The 16104-nt window shown below is 54.6% G+C and overlaps 2 protein-coding genes across 4 annotated transcripts in view; one reads left to right on the top strand and one right to left on the bottom strand.

The window, feature by feature from the left end:
- The window catches only part of ZNF319 (zinc finger protein 319), an 8749-nt gene extending 8405 nt beyond the window's left edge, over positions 1–344 (bottom strand). Inside the window, exon 1 of one of the 2 annotated variants that reach the window (XM_044434309.1) lies at positions 284–344. The gene's annotated coding sequence lies outside the window, so the exon portion shown is untranslated. The remainder of the gene's footprint in view (positions 1–283) is intronic. The other variant, XM_044434308.1, reaches the window with a different exon arrangement.
- A 975-nt stretch (positions 345–1319) lies between these two features.
- USB1 (U6 snRNA biogenesis phosphodiesterase 1) lies at positions 1320–11081 on the top strand. Of its 2 annotated transcripts, none has more exons than XM_044434249.1 (7): positions 1320–1644; positions 4608–4768; positions 6543–6726; positions 8038–8091; positions 8564–8669; positions 9502–9585; positions 10095–11081. In XM_044434249.1, the coding sequence occupies exons 1-7, from the start codon at positions 1610–1612 to the stop codon at positions 10197–10199; spliced, it is 729 nt and encodes a 242-aa protein (XP_044290184.1). In that variant the 5' UTR covers positions 1320–1609; the 3' UTR covers positions 10200–11081. The 2 variants fall into 2 exon arrangements, with proteins under 2 accessions (XP_044290184.1, XP_044290183.1); XM_044434248.1 differs by lacking the exon at positions 1320–1644 and adding an exon at positions 3650–3783.
- Positions 11082–16104: the final 5023 nt, after the last annotated feature.

A 16104-nucleotide genomic window follows, 5' to 3' on the forward strand; every position in this document is an offset into this window, starting at 1 on the left:
CGCGGCGGAGGAGGGCCGCTCCCGGCTCCGGGCCCGTCCGGGGCCCCGCGCAGCCGCCGGCAGCCTCCGCAGGGGCACGACGGCCGGGGGGAGCCGCGCCGGACCGCCCTACGGACACGGGCGGGCGCGGGCCGGGGGGGGGGGGCGCGTCTTCCCCGCCCGCGGGCGCCTGCGAGGCCTTCGCCCGGTCGGGAGGCCCAGCCCGGCCCGCTGCGATGGAGGCGCGTCGCAGCCGCCCAGCCCGGGGCAGCGGGGCCGATCCCCGCGCCACGCTTCCTCCTACCTGCAGCGGCTCGAGCAGCTCTCGCGGCCTGCCCCCCGTGCGATCCCCGGCCTCGCGTAGCGCGCAGCGCCCGGCGCGGCGGGAGAGACCAGCGGAGGCTCGGGCGGCTGGAGGGGCAGGGGCGCGGCTGAGCGCGGGGCGGCGCGGGGCGGGGCGGGGCGGGGAGCAAGAGGCGCGATCGCAGGATCGGGGCCGCCCTCTGCCGGACCGCGCGGAGAACTGCTCGCCGGAGGAGACTGCGGAGGGGCGGGGCCGGCGCGGCCGCTCCCCGCCGTGACGCGCGGGCGGCTCCCCCCGGCGCTGGTCCGGCTGCGCGCCCGTCACTCCGGCCGGCCAGTCGCTGCGCGGGGAGATCGGACTGCCACGCCCATCAGCCTGGCTGGCAATGATGGGCGTTGTAGTGCTGCCTGCCGCGGCACCTGCGGCCCGCTCGCGAAGTTCCACCGAGTTCAACGCAAGGCGCCGCACGCCTGCTTGGGAAATGCTCCCGTGCTGGGAGGCGCCGGGGGGGGGGGCCTCGTTCCCGCGCCCCCCACGAGGGAAGAATAGGCGGAAATCGCGCAGCGACTCGATCCCACGGAACGGGACATTTCCCGGAAGTTGCTGCCAAATCTCTTTTCAGACTGCCTAAAGATCGCCCCCCAAGAGGCCAGCTTGCCGGACTCCCCCCGCAGAGCGCGGCCTGCCGCTGGGCCCCCCGGTTGGCCTTTTCAGGGGGTACCGCACGGGAAGCGCTCCAGCCCCAGACACGGAGGCGCTGGGTATTGACTGGTCAGCAGTGACGCTCACAAAATGACTCCCAGGAGAGGCACCACTGGTGGAAAAACAGGCAGAGAACTGGTCTTTGCCCCTAAATCAAAACCACACAGAATTAAAAGCACACAGTGCGGAGAGAGGCTTGCGGGTGGCGCTGCTGCACGGGGATGCAGGGGCCACAGGGCCCCGTTATGCGCGAGGCGTGCAGAAAACGCACCTCCAGCCCTCCCTTGCTTTTGAAGTGATCCGATCTCAATATCCGAAAACGCCACGGCCAGGCCAGGCCAGGCCAGGCCAGGCCAGATCATAATGGGCTTGGCAGGTCAGCGACCTTCCTCAGCAACTGATTTCAGCATACCAAAACCAGCCGTAAGACTCTCTGACTGCGCCAGAATAGGATACTCCACTGCACTGTTCCTTTTCTGGCCAAGACCCGAGGTGTCGTATTTCTTCACCAAGAACAGACATTTAGAACAAGGATCATGGGGCAGTGAAGCTGAGCCCAGCTTTTAAGGGGTGTTTCGATTGCCCGGATTGCCAGTCAGCCGTAGCTAGCAAACCTTATTTCACATGAAAAGGAGAATAGCGGAACGTCATCATCCAAGGTGAGAATCACCCTGTCCATCCAAATCCACCAAAGAAGCATTTTCTTGCTGAGCTTTAAATCTGGGTTTCCCCACAGAGTTAATTTTGCACAAGGAAATTAATGGATGTGAAACTGTGTGTCACACTTCCCTGGCTGCAGTGCGGAGGCACTGTACTGCCGTTGTCTCTCTGGAGTTCTCATTTGGGCTTGATGGGGGAGAGATGGTGATCCAACTGTTTGTTTGTGGCAGAGGAGCTGTGGAAGAGAGGGCAGTTCTGAATGAAGCACTCTTGGGCTTGGTCAAGGAAACCACGAAACCTCAGATTCAACTTGCATCTCCATTTCTCCAGCTCTTCTCCACTTCCCTGTTTTCTAGCACTGGTGGACTTTTGAGTAAAAATGGATTCCCCAACCCCCAATTTAGAGTGATTTAAAAATGCTGGGGAAAAAAATCCTAACCATTTTAAGTATAAAAGAGAGTCACATGAACAGCTATTTCACCAGGTTAACTGGGGTACTGTGTCCAGTCCTGGGCACCACAGTTTAAGAAAGATGCAAACAAGCCGAAAAGGGTTCAGAGCGCAGCAAGCATGATCCAGAGACTAGGGGGAAAGCCCTGTAAGAAGGGATGGAAAGAATTTGGGGATGCTTAGTTTCATGAAGAGAAGACCGAGAGGGGATATGATAGCACTCTACAAGTACTTGAAAGGCTGCCACAAACAGGAAGGCCAGATCTCTTCCCAAGCATCCCAGAGTGGAGGATACAGAATAACAGGGTCAAGTTCCAGGAAGGCAGGTTTAGGCTGGACATCAGGAAAAAAAACCCTGGCTGTTAAGAGCAGGAGAACCATGGAACCAGTGCCCTGGGAAAGGGTAGACACTTAGGATGTATTTAAGATGCAGCTGGACAGCCACTGGAGGGGTGATTGACTGGAGCCTGCACCCTGTAGGGGTTTGGACCCAATGACCCTCTGGGCCCTTCCCACTCTGCTATTCTATGATTAAACAGTTTTATAGCATCTATTTTATAGGCATCTATTTGTAATAATTACAAACCACTTTGCATCTGAGAAAAAATCCTGAGTGTTGAGCAGTGTTTTTTTTAAATGTCAAAACACAAAACAGTAAGGATAATTTAAATCAAATTGCACCAATAAAATTGTGCTTGGGCTTTCACCCAGGGAAGTTTCGTCTAAATAACTGCATCTTTAACAGAAACTAGAAACAAAGTCCCTCTGGAGCCTACCGAGCACTCCACAGAGAGCAGGAAGGCTTCACACCGGGTGGGCTAAGGAGGACCACCCGGCAGCCCCCGATCTGAGGACAGGCTGATCCGGGGCAGGGCGGCTTTCTCGTATCCTGGCCCCAAGTCGCCTGGGGCTGATCCGCCTGCAAGGCAGGCTGGAACCAGGGCCAGACCCGTGGGCAGCTCCGCCGTGGAGGCGCTGGAAGGAGCCTCTCCCGAGGCCGACGGCGCCGCTGCGTTCCGCGGAAGCCCTCTTAGGATCCCGCGCTGGCTGCGCCACCGGGCCAAGGCGCTCCGCTGCAGGAGCCGGGGCGCCCACTGGACTGGAAGCGGGCTGGCCGCCCCAGGACCGTGGACCCGCCGTGGGGCTTCCAGGAGAGGCGCCCAGCGCGCCCGGGCGTGCTGCGAGCCCCGGGCCGGGGGCGCCGGGCCGCAGGCGGGACACGCGGCTCTGCCGGCCCGCCCGCCTGTCCCAGCCGGCTGTTCCGCGCCGGGGGAGCGCGCTGACCGCGGCGCCCCCGGGTCCCTCCGCCAGACCACGAAGCCCTTCAGCCGGCCAGGCCCTCCCCAGCCGCGACTCCCATCATCCCCAGCCGAGACCGGGGTCGGGGGCATCCCAAAGCACCCCTCCCTTCCGCCACGAGATCGGAGGAAGCCTCCTGGGCGGCCGCTCTACCTGAGTGCGTCTGCGCAGCCCCGCCTTCGCCGCCAGGAGCGGCCCTTCTGCGCACGCGCCCCGCCGCCTCCCCCTCCCCCTCCCCCTCCGTGCGCGGCGGCCATGAGCGGGGCTCCGCTGGTGAGCTACAGCAGCTCCGGCTCGGAGGACGAGGGTGGCCGCTCCTCGCCCGGGGACGCGGGGGCCGCTCGGCCGGACGATGGCGCGGGCGCCCCGCCCGGCCCTCCGCGCGCCAGGTGGGTTCCGCCGGCCCTTCCCTTCCGCTCGCCGACGCTCCCCGGGCGGGTCGGACTACGGCTCCCATGATGCCCCGCGGGCTGCGCGGGCTGGGCACGACGGGAGTCCGGCCGGGCGGGGCTGCGCGTGCTTTGCGGCTTCCCGGATATTTCAAGTCGAAGTCTTGTGCTGTGTTGCAACGGAAAGTTAACCTGGTCCCTTTTCGTTCTTAGACCACATAAATAGGCGAATTTAGATTACTCTCTGGGGCCTCAGAACGCTTCCCGGCGTAGATTTCCCGTTGCAAAGATCCCTAATCGCCATGGGCAAATTTTCCGGTGCACGGTTTCCCTGAAGCCCCGTGCCCTCCCCACCCGTGCCTCTTTCCCATTTTGGGGCTGGCTGTGCGCGAGGGCAGCTTTCGCTTTTCCCAGGCCATGTATTATTTCCAGGTCTTGTGGGGTGCGGGATGTGGCGTGTGGGACTGGCTGCCAGCTTCATTTCTGTGATAAGCTTCGGCACCTGTCTTTGGGCTCGAGAAGCTCCCAGAGGAAAAGAACCCCGATGTTGGGAGCTCAGAATCTGAAACTCTGACTTGCTTATTTCCCAACCTTACAGGCAGGCGAAATCTCAGTTCCTCTGTATCTTGCACTGCTTACAGTTTTTCCTCACTGACTGCCATCACCGGCATCTAATCCCAAAGTCTTGCGTGCTTTTTACAGCAGCCCATTGCTGTGGCCGTGCGGGTCTGCAGCTTGGGTGCGATGCCCGGGGAACAGGGGTGAGCAAAGCTCTCAGGAATCAATAGAGGGGGAATCTCTCTCTCTTTCTGACTCTCTCACAGTGCGACAGTGCCCCGACTCCCCGTGCCAGACAGTGTACTAAGTATGTTCAGAGACCGGGAGGAGGCGGAGGCGGTGGTGGACGACAGCAGCAAGCATGGTGGCCGCCTGCGAAGCTTCCCCCACGAGCGAGGCAACTGGGCGACGCATGTCTACGTGCCTTGTGAGTCCAGCCCCCTCCCCGTCCTCCTGCTCCATGTTCTGCGTGGCGGTGGAGTGCCATTCCATTGGACAGGAGCAGCTCTTTCACATCTGTCTGCAGCTGGCGGAGCATCTTTAACGGAAGTGTCTTTCTTTCTGCACTTAAAGCATTTTCACCCTGCCTTTTCCTGAAATGGGTCTCGAGACAGCTCACAAAATGATAACAGCATGTTAAAGTTTATGAGGCTTTAAAAACACCGCCGCCTGCCTCACTCACAGAATTTTGCATGGCACTGGAGTGTCATCTTCCATTCACAGCCTCCCTGGACTTTCCCACTATTCCATCCATTTATTCTTTTACCATAGAAAATCCATTAGAGAGAAAGGCTCAGTACCCACAACAGGCCTTCTAATGAGAAGCACTTGGGAGCCTTCCATCTGGAAGCATCTTTTGTTCCCACCAACAAAACCAGAGCTCACAGGGCTGTTTTTTTATGGCATAAACTAAAAATCCACCAGAGTCAAGTCTTGCACATTAAGTGCTTTGCTGTACAAGTGCAAAAACAAAATCAGTGCTGGGAGAATTTCCTGCAAGTGTGCTGCATGCAGCCTTTTCACACTCGGAGCAGGGCAAGCCCACGGTCCATCTGGCCATGCTATGTAGCTATAAACATAAACTGTCGCTTTCTGAATAAAAAAGCAACATCCTCGAATATCAAACAATTATGTAGCACTTTTACACAATAATGAGTTGCTGACAACAAAAATAAAATGGTTAAGATAAACAATGAAACAATGAAATTCTAAGTGAAAAAAGAGAACAAAAACACCAGCATTGCAGCAGCAATAAATCATAAAGCGATGAAAAGCCACAACAATGCCAAAAACCAAAGCTTTGGAGAGGGACAAGGACCAACCCTGTGCGTCCAACAATTAGAAATGAACAAATCCATATTTTAGTTTTCATTTTTCTAATTTCAAGTCCATTCCATCCTGTTTCTGCATGTTTGCATTTTTAAAAATATTTTTAAAATATTTCCACAATAGTGTTTTCTTTATGAGCTCTTGCCCTCTTTATATGCCGTAACTGGAGAACCACACTGCAAAATTGAGTGGAGCTCAAATACCAAAGAAAGCTGCGTTTTGGTTGTGTATCGCTTTGAGAAGAGATAATCCAAGTGAAAGCCAAGCAGGAAGAGATGGTTTGCCCGAGGCTCCCGAAGAGTTAAGGGCAGGGGCATAATCCGAGCGGGAGCCCTTCTTGGCTTGTGGCCTTCGGTTGCCTTATTGTGCTACCTCTCAGTGTGTGCAAAAATAGTTTGCTCAGCAGCACAGCTGCTGGCTTTGGGGATACCCTGCTGGGCCAGGGCGAAGCGTATCTTCTGAATGGGCAAAGTACATGCTGGTCTTTTTTCCTTCATCAGCCTGCCAATTACCCTGTAACTTCCATTTTGTAGTAGAGAGCTGAGGCCCAGGACTCTGCGACTCCAAGACCACCTGGGTGTGCCTCAGCTGAGCACAGATTCTAAACATATTCCAACCATCAAAATCATACCAGGGCAACTCTTTTTTTCTAACCCTAACCCTAATATAGGGGTAAAGTTCCACTGAAAGGAGGGCCATTTTGAAAAAGCCTTCCTTGAGTAGCTTTTTCTGCACAGCTCATCATTTCTGCCCATTCTAAACACATTCCAAACATCAAAATCATACCAGGACACCTCGTTTTTCTAACTGTAACCCTATCCTGGTGCACACCCCTAACTTTACCTCCTTCTGCCCATTTCGTCTCTCTGCAGATGAGGCGCAAGAGGATTTCCTGGACCTGCTTCAGCTCCTCCTCCAGCACGCTCGGACCTACGTGCCTTCCCTGACGGCAGTGTCAGAATTCCACATCAGCCTCTCCCAAGTCGTGGTCCTGCGCTATCACTGGATAAACCCTTTTGTCCAGTCCCTCAAAGAACACCTGGCCACCTTCCACAGGTAAGGTTTCCTGGGACCTCCAGGCTCTTCCTTGCCAGATGTGCGGACTTAACCGTTTTAATTCACAAGCAACGATGAAACAGACCTAGGAAGGAATCAATTTCCAAGTAATGTAGCGGGAGCATAGTGAGCCAGAGGGAACGCAGCCAGAGGGAAAAAGCCCACAAAGACGTGAAAGGAGCAGACGTAGCGGTTGCAAAGCACCAGTGGAAGTACACAGGGAGAAGTGGGCCACCAAGCTACATGTCTGTCTGGGATGCACAGATGTTTGGACTATTAGCAGACAAAAGAATGAACCGGCTTTCAGAGCAGTTAGAAGGAAGAACAGGAGTCAGTGCAAAGAGTGCCCGGCCTTACCTGGATTGGGAGATACGTCGAGCGTGTGGAGAAAGGAGAGACAGAGAAGGCGGGATGCCCTCTTGACAGGAAGCACAGAAGGCCTTCCTGGAGAGCGAGTCCTGCAGATCAACAGTCTTCTGGTGCTGCTTTGATCCCTCCTCTCAGAATGTAAAAATACAAAAAGCAAGTTTTCACTGCATTGCTCCCTGGATCTGGGCAGAAGGAATGTTTCTGTGGCATATGGGTGGGTGGGGAGCACATCTTCACTGGCGTTTTCTGGTTCTGCCAAAGAGACAGGAAAAGGACCTCACAGAAGTGCGGAAAAGGCATTCAGGCCAGGAGGAGGTTGAACCTTTGGAATGGCGATCTTTTCCTGGTGCCCCTTTCTGAAGCAATGTTTAGGCTTTTCTCCTCAATTCTGATACAGAACGTGGGGGCTCGGTGGTGGGAGAGGGGAGAGAGCTGGAAAACTTTTTTTTAAAGTTTAATTAAAGGAAAAGTGGCTGCCTTCCGGCAAGGAAACAGAAAGGCTAAGCATTCCTTGGTGAGCCCTTCTGGGTTTGCCGCCCTGAGGCAAGGTCAGCATTGGCAAGAGTTCTCAGGGTGCATCGAGGAGGTCAGCAGCTGAAGACCATAGATTGGGCTCAGGCCACATCAGCACGGATGCCCAGCTGTGAGGGCCGAAGGGCCCCCTTTCCAGGCTAGGGAGGCTTTCCTGCCGCATTCCAGAGCTGAGCTGGGCTGAAAGCAAAAGCAAAGGGGTTGTGCTCGAAGGAGCAAAAGGAGCTGCACGGTTGTAGCTTGAAGCTGCTCCTGCCGGTAAGTGGGGGGCCTTAAGGGGGGCATTTTGCTCTTCTTTGGGGGGGAAGCCCCGGCCTCTGCAGCAGTTACTGGTGCGCCTGCCCTGGCAGTTTCCGTTCCAGTTTCTCTTTTGCATCTTCCCAGATGATGATGGGCTCTCCTCCATTTCAGGTTCATTTGCAGAGCAGACCACTTGAAGGTGTACACCAACGAGGCCAAAACCAGGTGGGTGAACGGTTACGGATTTGCTCCTCCGAGAGCCATGGGCAGCCACGCATCGTGTCCTGGGAGTAAAAATGCCGGTGGAGTGGTTTTGTATGCTTGCTTCATTTGCAAGGATCTGGTTGGCAGATGGGAGGCAGAGAAGGGCTGGACCCTCGGTAAACCGTGCCCAGAGCTCTTCAGGCTCCACCACCCACAGCCGCCCTTCCGGACTTTTCTCTGCTGCCGTCAACGTCTGCACAGCATTCAAGTGAAGGCGCCAGCGGCCTCTGTCTTGCCTCCTGTTGGCTTTGGCAGAGTGGGTGGAGGCTGCCGTCGCCGCCAGGGCCAAGGGGCAAGCCTGGGGCTTGCAGCGCTTTGAGGCACCACGCTCTCGCCACCTCCCTCCCGAACGCCAACACCGTTACGAACATGGTTGCTTCACTCACGGACAAAGAGAACTGCTCTGAGGCTCTCGCTCGCGCTCTTCCCGCAGGACCTTCGTGGGCTTGGAGGTTTCTTCTGGCAGTTCTCAGTTCTCGGATCTTGTTTCTGAAGTGGACCGAGTCATGGAGGATTTTAACCTGACCCCGTTCTATGAGGTGAGGCTTCCCGTTTTCCTGGTGTGTTGAGTGGGTGGGAAGAGTGCCTGCAAAAGGCACTTCAGGGATGTGAGAAGCAGCATATGGTTTAAAAAGGCCGAAATTGTACAATATTTAAATCTACCTCTGAAAGTTTTATGCCCCCTCTTCCTCAAAAAGCCAAAGCCATATGCAAAATGTGACATTCCCCATTCTGTTTTTGGGATGACTGTTTCACTGAATTCCATGTGGAAAGGACGTTTCCAGCAATCTTCCAGAGGCAGAATTCGCCACAGGGGAATGTGGCAGCACAATTTCCTTCCTTCTGTCTGTCCGTCCATCCTTTTCTCTTTCCCTCCCTCCCTCCCTCTTCTCTTTCTGTGTTTCTCTCCCTTCCGTGTGCGTTGCTGCCACGACGACAGCCATTGGGCCGGCAGCTGGAACAACGCCGAGTGCTTCTGAAGCAGGCCAGACTAGCAGCTCTCCAGAAGGAGTGTGTTCCACACGACGGCTTTCCCTAGGAAGCATCCCGCCCAGAGGTGTGGGTGGCAGGGGTGGAGGAGGGTGCGTTTAGCTTGCTCAGCAGCACTCTTGCCCTGGCCTTTGCCTCACCCCACCCCACAAGAGTGGCAAAGGTTTTGGAGATTCTGGATGGAGCATTGGAGGCTGCCTTCTCTGGCGTCTTGGTCTGGTATTCTGCAGGCCAGTCAGTACAACAAGATCATGGTGGGCCTTGCCCGGAGGCCCCATTTTATGGAAGGAAGGACGCGGCTCAGGTGGGCAACAGCGCCTCGTTGAGTTGGTGCAGCTTGCCTTGATTCCGGGTGTCTGCGTCTTCCTTGCTCCTGTGCAGAACCCATCGTTCCATCTCAGCCTCGCGTGGTGTGTCGGGAACCTCTCGAAAGAACTCCGAGGCCGGTGTCTTCAGGAGCTCCAGGTAACCAGCTGGAATGTCTTTTGCTAGGCCTGGAGTGAGCCTAGGTTTCGGGGCATCTTCCGGCTCACGAAGCAGCTGCTCCAGCCTTCCACCTGCAAGATGTTGTGGCCTCCAGCCTCTGCCAGCCCTGGTCACCTGGGCCAGCCAGGAATGTTGGGAGAGAAGCTCAAGTCTCGGGGAGGCCCCCTGGCTCTCTGCACTTTTGGGATTCCCTTTCACCTCAAAGCAACAGCTTGTTGCTTTGCAGCCTTTCTCAGTGGGAAGTTCTGGGGAGGGGGGCATTCACAGCCCTCTGTGCACCGTCCTGGTCTGCAGAGACAGAGCAGGCACAAGGAGAGGCACACGGGAAAGCCAGGCTGCCCCTGTGACCGGGCATGACCCTTAGGATAGCAGAGTCCCTGGGCCAAAGAGGGACTATAAGGCACTCTCTGATGGACAAGCTGTGGGCTCCCACCACATTGTCCTCCGAGACTCCTTGGCTCACTTCTCCCCTCCTCGTTTCTTTCCAGGAGATTGTGGATGGGTTTGAGGACTCTGCGTTCCTTCTGCGACTCCCTGGCACCGAAGTTCGTTGCAAGTCTGGCAAGAAGGTGTTTTCCTTCCCTCTGCGGTAGGAACCCTGGAGCAGCGGGCTTTGAACCTGGACTGGCTTGGCCATGGGGCAGCGTCACCCCTCCCGGTGGGAGGTGTTGCCTTCGTGGCTATCATGAATGCCTTTGCTGTGCAGCTGCTACACGGGCAGCCGCTGTTTCATTCCGGTGCAATTCTTGGGCAAGTTTTGGCAAGTGGAAATTTGGGGCACAGAAGGCGATGGTGCTCTTCTGTGAGGAAGGCAATGCAGCGACGTCTCTCGGGGAGCTCTGAGACCCGGTTGTGTAGGGGCCTGACCTGGAGGAAGGTGCTCTTCTGTTAAGAAGCCTCGGGACCCTGTCCTTTGAACACAGATGGTGCTGCACAAGCAGCTCTCGGCCCTGAGCATCCCTGTCCATTGGAGAGCAGCAAAGGCATCTGGTGGTTGTCAGGGAGGACCGTTGGCTGAAAAAAGCAAGCGTGAAAAATAGAATTACAGAGATGTTTCATGGGCTGTATCAAAAGCCAGACGAACGTATCTGCACCCAGGCTGGGTGGGGAGGAGAGAGACAGCCCTGGTTCACGGGCAGACAAACGCCAGGGGGCAGTGCTGGCTCGGGAAAGCGGCAGCGTGCGGTTCTGCCGCTCACTGTGTCTGGTTTGTAAGACATCTAGAGCCAGACTCTCTGGTTTCCAAGTTTTGTAGGGGTGACCATGACAGTTTAAGGAATTTAAGCACATCAGGATGGCTGTAGGAAGAGGCTGTGGCCATTACAAAGCTTCCCGTTGAACTGGATCCACATGCCAGTTTCAAAAAGGCATTCAGGTTAGCACCTTTCTACTATTAAAAGCATAAGCTGTCTTTTGACTGGAGAGACATTTATAAAAGTGTAAAACATGGAAAGCAATAAAAATGCGAACCCCAAGCCCAGTGCACAACATTAAAGCAAGTTGCCGATCACAACATGTATGAAATGTGCAGAGTTCTCCAATGTGTACCATATGCCACTCCTTTGCTGACAATTATTAGGAAATGGATTCGGAATAAGACTGCCTGTATAATCAGTGAGTTTTTAGAAGCCATTGCAGGGCTGGAAAAAGTACTGCAAGCGACTTAAGAGCTAGAGAACCTTCAGAAAGGAAGAACCGGCGGGGAATCGTAGCTTGCATGGGAGGACGGCTGTGTCACTACAGAGGCTTCTGAAAGTGCATTGTGCAGGTGTTTTTCTTTTCTCAGACTTGGAGGAGGCTCAAATTTATTTATTTATTAAAACATTTTTATGCCTCCCCATTCGCCAAAGCCTCGGGGCGGCTTACAACAATAAGTTAAAAAATAATTATAACATTAAATTTAAAAAAATATAAACATTAAGTTAAAAATACAAATACCAATATAAAATAAGCCGCCCTGGCCAGATAAAATCCAATAATAATAACAATTAAAATGCCGCTTAAGTAAAATGGGTGGGCAGCATTCCAGAAAGGGATTTTCTAGCCTTACCTGTAGCAGCGTGCGTGGAAAAGATGCTCCCCATTATCAGACCGCAGGCTCCCCTCGCAGCAGCTCTGCTGTGGCTCAGAGGATCAGCGAAAAGGCAACAGGCTGGGCAAGTTAAAGAAAAATCAGCATTTAGTCCTGTGCTTTTTAGACCCCAGTGATCCTACAGCAGGACATTCTAAAATCAATCTACACATATCCTTTTATTATCTTTCTTCTGAAGCATGTCTGTTTACAGTGATGCATGGACCGTCATTTCAAATTACGAAGTTTGGTTCCAACCCTTGATAAATAATACTCTTTTGCTACTCTTTAAAACAACTCTAAAGCATGCAATGCCTCATACCAAGACTTCAGTTTCTTGGATATGAAGAAATAGAGGCATTGTTATAAAAGATGTGAAAACCAGTTATTTAAACTGCTCGGCCCAAAGGCTCCCAGCACAGCCCACACGCAGTCAGTAAAAAATAAAACTCTGCTCAGTGGCGTCGAGTCTCAAAAGATGGAAGGGGGCAGCGGGGAGGAAGACATGGAAGAGCCCCCAGCAGAAAGGGGGAGTCCTTCCGCTTCCTCCCCATCTCCCTCAGCACTGCCCTCACAAATGTCTCCTGGAGACGAGAGGTGGGAGAGAACACACTTCCTTCCCGAGGGCAGTACTGTCACGACCTGGCACTTACATCCTCTTCGTTCTCTCCCGTACAGAAGCCAAGGTGGCTTACCTAGCTCAATTTATCCACACAACAACCCTGTGAGGTAGGTTAGAGAGTGAGTGACCTGCCAGTGTCCCACTGTGTTTTATGGCCAAGTGAGGACTAGAACCAGATCTCTCGGGTCCCCAGTCCGGTGCATTCGCCTCCACGCCAGCTCTCCGTGTGCACGCCTTGACGTGTGTCCAAGGACTAGGCAACCTCAGCCCAGGGGAAGCTGCGTTTGGGAGCTGCTCTCTTGTGGGCTGGCCCTGCGACAGCAGGGCATGGAAGCGGCTGTCGAGGCTCACAGAAAACCACGGTACCCTGCGTATCCTGCCAGTAAGCACGGCTTCGTTGGGGCTGCTCCTGCTGGTACACGGAAGCACTCTCAATCTCTGCTTTCACCCCCTCCGGCCAGGACAGTGCTGACCAAATGGTCCCGTTACTCCTCACTAGAGCTGCCTTCAAGATACTTCGCAGACCATCTCAAGTTAGCCGCAGCCAGCCTGGTTGCAGCGGGTTCACCAGCTTCTGCGATAAAGGAAAGCATTTCAGGCTGTTGTGTGACCTTTACGATAAGTGCACTGATGCCATGGAACATGCGATACACAACGACCCGTGAGGGGTCCCGCATCGAATCGGGCCTAGGAGCAAACATGGCAAAACAGCCTGTTGTTCTTCAGATGAATAATGAGAAGACCACCATGACGGGGGAAGCCAAAACCTGGAGAAGAAAAGGAAGGCCAACAGGAGCTACTGGGCTCCATAAAGGAAGCCGCTGCCGTGGACGTGCAGGACTCACGGACGGGGCACCTGGGAGAGGTTTTATCCACAGCGTTGCCCTAAGCTGGAGACAACTTTACGGCACACCACGACAGCAGCAGTGTTCCCCCCCCCCCTTTTTTTCCTGCAGAAAAATAATACAAAATAGACTAATGAAAAGGGAAAAAGAGAAAGCAAAAGAGAAAATACATGTGGGGGGCAGACTCTGAAGTCATTTGAGTTAATCTTATTTTGCTTTCTCGTTAATGCCAGAGCAATAAACATTTATGCTCACCCATCAGTTAGAGAGGGGGGAAAAAACCTCTTGGAAGGCATTTTATTACCTTCCTGATGAGGTAAGGAAAGAAGCGGCATCAAGCCACTGCCAGCTGAGTGGCCGGTCTCCCTGGACGTGCGCAGCAGCAGTGTTATTAATGCAACTCTGCCTTGCTCGTGCGTTTGGGGTGGTTTTCACCCCTCCTAGTTGTGTGTGTGTGTGGGGGGGTGTACCTTTTATGCTAGGTCAGGGGTCTGCAACCTTTAACACTCAAAGAGCCATTTGGACCCCTTTCCCACACAAAAGAAAACACCAGGAGCCACAAAACCCTTTTGACATCTAAAATTAAGATAACACTGCATATATTGTTTTTTACCTTTATGCTATATATGTCTTCATTATGATTTAGCTGCAGCTCTTGTTCAGTCACTAAACCCTGTTATTTTTAATCTTACATTATAAACTAGTAGGACTCCTTTCATATATTTTGAATAGGAGAATAGCTTCCTGAAGAGTCAAAGTCAGTGCTAAAGGGCTGCATGCATTAAACAGCAAACCCCATAAGTTCGTCAGCAGTAAAAGCAAATGAATCTCCCCACATATCATTAAATGTTTGGTTTTCTTCAGAAACTTTTCTTCGATTTATCCATGGTTGGCCTGCCGGGGGAAGTCGCAGATATAGGTGTGTTTAGTGACTGATTAGCAGATAAACAGTCAAGTGCTGTGCATTGTGACAGGTCCCAAGCGCAGCTTTTATCATTCAGAGGAAGGAGATGACACTGGGACAAAGAGAATCCTTGCAGCAGCATTTTGTGTAACATGAAAGTGTGCAGGAAGCTTGTTCCACTCTTTCCCTGCACACTAGCAGAGGAATGTCGCAGTTTCCTTAACCAGCCAGTGGGGCATTCCTGAGTGGATGCCTCATCATCACCTATTCATGTTTTGTAACTCGGAGCCTCGGTGGCAGATCGGCGGCTGTGCCGGCGCGTGTTTTGAGCGACAGAGCTGCAGCAGAGGGATTCAAGAGCCACGTGCGGCTCCGGAACCACAGGTTGCCGACCCCTGCTCTAGGTAAAGCTTTGCTGGAAGTCATGCTGATTCTTGACTAGAAGGCCTTCGTGGGGGCCTTTTTCCAGGCTTCTGCTACTCTGCGCATGCTTCTAAGACATAAAGCTAAGCAGCAAAGAGTGTGTATAAGGAAAGCCATCATTGGGTGTTAGCAGGGGGCACCCACAAACCTCTGTGCAGCTTTGCCACCCAGACTCTGGGAAATTCCCTTCGGACACGAGTGCTTGTGGGCAACCCAAAGGAATCTCATGGGCCTCTTTAAGAAACGGGATGCTGGCAGAGACGTGACGGGGCTCTGTGATGGGAAAGGGGTGCTCTCTCGTGGTAGGAAATAGGGCGGCCCTCAGCAAAATAGGGACACCGAATTTTCAGCTCACCCTTCTGAGTGCATCCAGAACAATGCAGCTGCTGCTGAACAGGAGGCCCCATCAGCGAGGGTGTTCGAGGAAAGGTTGGACAACCATATGTTGGGGATTACACGAGTGGAGCCAGCTGGAGCCCTGGGGTCAGACTAGATGGCCCAGGAGATCCCATCTGACTTGCTCTGTTTCATGTTGCTGTGAATATTTAGCCAAATGGGATGAAGTCCAGGACTAGTTTGATAATAAAGTAAACAGAAGGCCAGGAGTTAAATGAGAGTGCTATTTGCATCGGAAGAGGCGAAAAAGAAAGGAACTGCTTGTGTTTGCTTGGCTTATCAGTTCACCAGTGCCAGGGAGAAGCTTTCCACCAAATTACTCTATTTATATTGACTTCGCAGGAGTGCCAATGCAGGCACAGCCCATGGCCCTCAGCAGCCTCTTTGCCCTAGCTCTGATCCTGCACAGGAGTGAGGACAGTTGCAAAAGCGGCCCTGGGTGTGCTGGATCCGGGCAAGGCGGCTGAACCAAAGTTCCTCTATTCAGCTGGCAAAGGCACAGCCAAGGTCGCTGCTGGGGTGCTCAAGCCAGCGCAGGAGCAAAGGCCCGCAGAGGGTGCCTTTGCAAAGGCAGCGGGAATGGAAGAGCTCTTGCCTCAGCTCCCAGGCTGCCCGAGGTCCCCAGGAAGCCGCCCCAGCCACGATGCCCCGGCTTGAGGGCGGCTGTCCTCCAACTGCGCAAGGCCAGAGGCCGTTTCCAAGGCTTCTTTGCCACCTGGAGGGGGTTTCCGCTTGCTTCTGCCGGGCTCCTCCGGCCTTCAGCCCTGCCTGCCTCTGGAGTGCGGCCGCGAGAACCCGGGGTGGAGTTCGGCCTGGAGGACGCCCTTTGGGTCGAGGAGCTGGGTGGCGAGGAGGTCTCCCCCCACCTTTTGCCCAACTGCATCCCCGCCGGCTGGGGAGGATGGGAGTTGTAGTTGAACACCCAGGGAAGGCTGAGGGGAGGGCGGCTTCCCCCAGGAGGGTATCCTGAGCCCCGGCTCCTGCGCCTTGCAAGGCGGCCGAGCCTTGCGGCGCCCTGCAGGGGCGCTCGCCCACAGCGCGGCTTCCTCGGCCAGGGCTGGGGCTGATGGGAGCTGTAGTCCCGGGCTCCTGCAGGGCTGCCCCACGCGCGCGACGCCCGCAGCCCAGCGCTCGCCCTGAGGGCTCGGGGCCGGCCGGAGGTGGCCGTGCGGCCGGGGGCGGGGTGGCCGTGCGGCGGCGGCCGGCGACGCGCCGCAAGCCCAGCCCAGCCCAGCCC

Source organism: Varanus komodoensis, unplaced genomic scaffold, assembly GCF_004798865.1.
Source record: "Varanus komodoensis strain SLA01 unplaced genomic scaffold, ASM479886v1 scaffold27, whole genome shotgun sequence".
NCBI classification, from domain to species: Eukaryota; Metazoa; Chordata; class Lepidosauria; order Squamata; family Varanidae; genus Varanus; species Varanus komodoensis.

Coding starts and splice junctions, on each gene's coding strand:
- USB1 (XM_044434248.1), top strand. CDS start 3,650: ATGAGCGGGGCTCCGCTGGTGAGCTACAGCAGCTCCGGCTCGGAGGAC. Junction 4,769..6,542: donor GACGCATGTCTACGTGCCTT/GTGAGTCCAGCC, acceptor GTCTCTCTGCAG/ATGAGGCGCAAGAGGATTTC. Junction 8,670..9,501: donor ACCTGACCCCGTTCTATGAG/GTGAGGCTTCCC, acceptor GCTCCTGTGCAG/AACCCATCGTTCCATCTCAG.